This window comes from Phoxinus phoxinus, assembly GCF_949152265.1.
Source record: "Phoxinus phoxinus genome assembly, chromosome: 17".
NCBI classification, from domain to species: domain Eukaryota; kingdom Metazoa; phylum Chordata; class Actinopteri; order Cypriniformes; family Leuciscidae; genus Phoxinus; species Phoxinus phoxinus.
In genome coordinates, this window is record NC_136892.1 from 15,283,146 (window position 1) to 15,287,469 (window position 4,324).

Here is a 4,324-nt window from a genome sequence, read left to right on the forward strand (position 1 = left end):
CACTGTAACGGAAGTGAATCTGTAAACGTTAAGGTACTCGCTGTTTCAATAGACCTACAGCTATGACATAATCAAAATGCATGATAATGTGATTTAAGTCTGGAGAAAACATTTCTTAACCTTTGTTAACTTCGTCGCAATGACAACATAATGCAAAATCCTAAACAACTGCAGTACAACTGATGACTTGTACAGTTTTACAGCGCAAATTCACAAGTTTTAACAGAAAAAAAAGTACAAATTATAAACTTCATATTTCTGCTTTTGAATCATCCCAAAAGGAGTCCCATTTACTTCCATTGTAAGTGCCTCAACGTAACCATAGTGGAAATAAATGTTTATGTTAATCCACATTATACCACAAATGCTGTTGATCGAGCTTAACTTATTGGAATATTATTCTGTTATGTTCTTTTCGGATATTACCAGATATGTTTGTAAATAAATTAATTCTCTAGAATTTTCGGCGGATTCTAACGAAGATCTTAGTCTTGTGAGGATTATTGTCTTTCATCCGAGTAGCTGTTTGCAACCAAAGATTTTGAGACCCTGAGGAACAAGTTTTGTTTCATATATCTTTTTTTGTTGTCCCTCTGGCTGTCAAACCAGTCTTTTCCTCTCGATTAGGGTTTGTTGTTTAACGGTTCCTTTTAGCAGCATTCCCCTCTCACCTTTCTTTTACTTTGGGTCAGTGGCTGTAATGACAGACTTTTTGACAATCACATGTTGGTCTCTATAGGCTTGAAGTGTTTGGGCCTTTACACACATTAGCCATTTGTATTTATTGTCCCTTTCGCAGTCTTTTCTCTTGCTTGACCTCTTTGTGGATCAGATTGAAGTCAGCCAAAAGCGCTGATAATTACGACTTCTTCTCTTGTTTAAGGCGTGTTGTTTAACGGTTCTTTCGGGATCTCCCTCCCCACGTCTCCTTTATGTGGGATGGATCACTAACTTTATTGGCAGATAGCACGTAGATCTAACTTTAACTGAGCCTCATCACATCTTGATAAGCACTGAATGATGAATCTGACTGAAATACGGGTGAAAGTTTTGTGATGCATTGCATCTCTTCCATTGTATAACTTTCCCCCCCTTTCACTTCATGGTTTTAATTTGGCTTTTAAGTTGTTTTAAATGAGCTTTAAAAAAGTCTTGTTTACTGCTTCAATCTTTAATTTATAGTGGAAAATGTTCAGTTCAGTGTTCAGTTTTATTAAGTACCCAGCACTTAAAAGGACAGTTCACTTTAAAAAAGAAAAAGAAAAAAAAAGACCTGTCATTATTTACTTATCATTATGTTATATAAGCCTTTGTTCTGTGAATAAAATAAGATATTTTTAAGAACATTTAATCTGTTTTGTCCATATAATGAAAGTCAATGGGTTCCAAAACAATCCCCCCCCCCCCCACAAAGATTTTTCAAAATATCTTCTTTTGTGTTCAGCAGATGAGAAAGTCTAGATTTGAAAAGACATGAGTGTGAGTAAATGATGACAGGTTTTTAATGTTGTTTTAGTATTATTTATTAATATTTAATATTTTCAGGTTTCATTTAATTTATTTAGTCATTTTTATTCGTTTTTTGAATACTTGTATTTATTTTTATTCAATCTGTGGTTTTAGTTTAAGTAACACTGTAAAAAAAAATCTATGATCAATAAGTTATGACAACAAATGTTTTTTACATTTCTTCAACTCATCAAAATAAGTTAAGCAATTTTCAACTTTAAAAAAGAAGTTATACAAGATTCAACTAATTTTTTTAAGTCAGTTTGATGTAACATCCAAGTTGATTGTACTTATTTTTATTTATTTATTTTTTTACAGGGTTTAGTAGCCTACTTCAACTTACACATTTAATTTTACTTAGTTGCCAAGGCAAGATGTCTATTTTTCTTAAGTTTAAGATTTTAAAGTTATATTTTATTCAGCCTTATTTCAATGAACAGAAACCATTTGTAATAGTTTTAGTTAACAATAACAGCACTGTTATAACAGTTATAAATATGATGGCAATAAAAATGGTATAGCAATTGTGAATATGCATGTTTATTTAGGCAAAAACAGTATATATTACAACCACAAAATATATAAAGCAAACAATACAAATACAAGATATTGAACAATGGACAAATTCATATTTATGCCAAAAGTCAGTGCATTTATGCATGTTCCAGCCTTCAATTTTACAGAATTGAAATCTGTTGCAAAACAAAAACCACAACACAAAAAACGGGACTGGGAGCAGTAGCCCGGGGCGATTACTGTTGTGTTTCAGCTGCAACATGATTTAGATGATGTCAGCATGAGAGTCTGAGAAGAGCGTGTGAGAGCGTTCACACAATGTCTGATAGAGGGAATCTCCTTCGCGTCCACTCGGACCTGCTGAATCAGGCTCTGCGGTGGGAACTTGGCTCACGATGCGGGCCGACCGCTCCTTCAAGTGCCTGTGGCCACAGTTCATACATGATGGTGCCATGACCCGAGCTACACCTCTGTTCCCTCCCGTGGATACAGCAAGTCAGAGGAGCCCAGCACGGGATAGAGCTGGCTAGAGTACTGGTTGAGCAAAGTGTCATTATAGCTGTCTGTGAATGGAGCAGGCGAAGTGGAAATGTTGGATACGACAGGGGGAGGAATGTGGGTTTCCCATTGCGGCACGGTTGCGCTCGGTGAGTACGAGCCATACACCCCATTAGGAGAAGGTTTTTGGCTCAAAGGCAAAGCCAGAGGAGATGGAAGAGGAGCCTCTCTTGAGCCTGAAGCCACATCACCCATTTGACTTAGGAAGCCTTTGAGACATGGTGTCAGATCTGCGGAGACTGGAGAGTTTCCTCTCTCGGAGGTGTCGCTGGGCTCTTTAGGACTTGATAGAGCAGAGTCCGATCCAGAATAGCCTTTACCCTCCTCTTCGGCCAAGTCGGACTTTCTCTTCCTTTTGCGACGGAAGTTGCCATTATCGAACATCTTCTCACAGTTTGGGTCAAGGGTCCAATAGTTGCCTTTACCTGTTCAACAGAAGTAACTTTGTGTTATTTTGGCAGATGAAAAATGAACTAAAACGGAACTAAAACCCAAACAGTAGAACACAAGACAAATTCTAAACACAAGAAGTAGTTTGAGCATGTTCTAACCTGGATCGGTGTCATCTCTGGGCACTTTCATGAAGCAGTCGTTGAGCGAGAGATTATGCCGGATTGAGTTCTGCCAGCTGGCTTTGCTCTTGTTGTAGAAGGGGAAGTTGTCAGCCACATACTGGTAGATCTGGCTAAGAGTGAGACGTTGGCTTTGGGCTCCGTGTATTGCCATCGCAATGAGTGCTGAATAAGAGTATGGAGGCCTCACGAGTTTCATCAGATCTTCTTGGGATGGCAGGGAGAACCAGCTAATGGTGCCGTCCGAGCCTCCGATTCCACCCGCAGACATGTACGACTTCGGCATCCCGTAGTGCTGAGGCCCTCCGCTGAGACAGGGAGCCGGATTGAGCCCAGGTCCGTTGAACCACAGGTAAGGGTTGGAGGTCTGCCCGGCGTATTCTCCGAAATCGTAAGCGGACGGCAGGGTTTGCTGTGGACTAGGCACAGGCTGAGTGCTGTAGAAGTTGTCACCGTACAGGCTGAACTCTTGGGACTCCTGCCCCATGCTGTGGAACTGGGGTGAAAGGGCTTGTGGAACAAATGACGTCATGCTTTCCTCCCTTTTCTCTTCTGTTTGTTCTGTCGTTCTGGGAGAAAATAGCATGTACTGTTCTGCTGCCTCTGTCTAACACAGGTGGATTGGTCAGGTGCATCACAACCTGACACCTGTCTCACCTGAACTATTTATACAGGTTTTGTAACACCCTCCCTGCTCTGATTGGCTGTCACGGTCACAGCTCAGCCCTCTTTTGTTTTTGTTTTTTGGAGGGGGGAGGGGGGCACATCTGGGGTTGGATGTGTGTGTGTGTGTGTGTGTGTGTGTGTGGGGGGGGGGGGGTAGATATATCAGTGAAATATCTTAAGTTTCATGAGTGACTCAGATTCCTGAATTAAAATGACCTTGCATAATTCCTTACCTTTGTATCCTTATGCACAACACAAAACCTTTCGTATGTCACATACATGTTGAATTCAAATAAATTGGAACAGTTCTGGATCAGTTCAAATTTGCAGTATTCAACTAATCATATTTAACACTATAAGTAGATTATTGTGTTTTAATCTGAGCTATTAAAGTGAAATAAGGGGAAATAAATTGATTGATAGATAGATAGATAGATAGGCTACATAAATAAAATAATAAATAAATAAATAGCTAATTAAATAAATAAACAAATCTTGTCCAA

General features: G+C 39.3%; 1 protein-coding gene across 1 annotated transcript; it reads right to left on the minus strand.

Annotated features, from left to right (window-relative positions):
* Window positions 1-1,823: 1,823 nt before the first annotated feature.
* foxi3a (forkhead box I3a) lies at window positions 1,824-3,810 on the minus strand. Its single transcript, XM_079586765.1, has 2 exons — window positions 3,135-3,810; window positions 1,824-3,008 (listed from the first exon to the last, which is right to left on the minus strand). The coding sequence occupies exons 1-2, from the start codon at window positions 3,739-3,741 to the stop codon at window positions 2,488-2,490; spliced, it is 1,128 nt and encodes a 375-aa protein (XP_079442891.1). The 5' UTR covers window positions 3,742-3,810; the 3' UTR covers window positions 1,824-2,487.
* Between the last annotated feature and the right edge of the window lie 514 nt (window positions 3,811-4,324).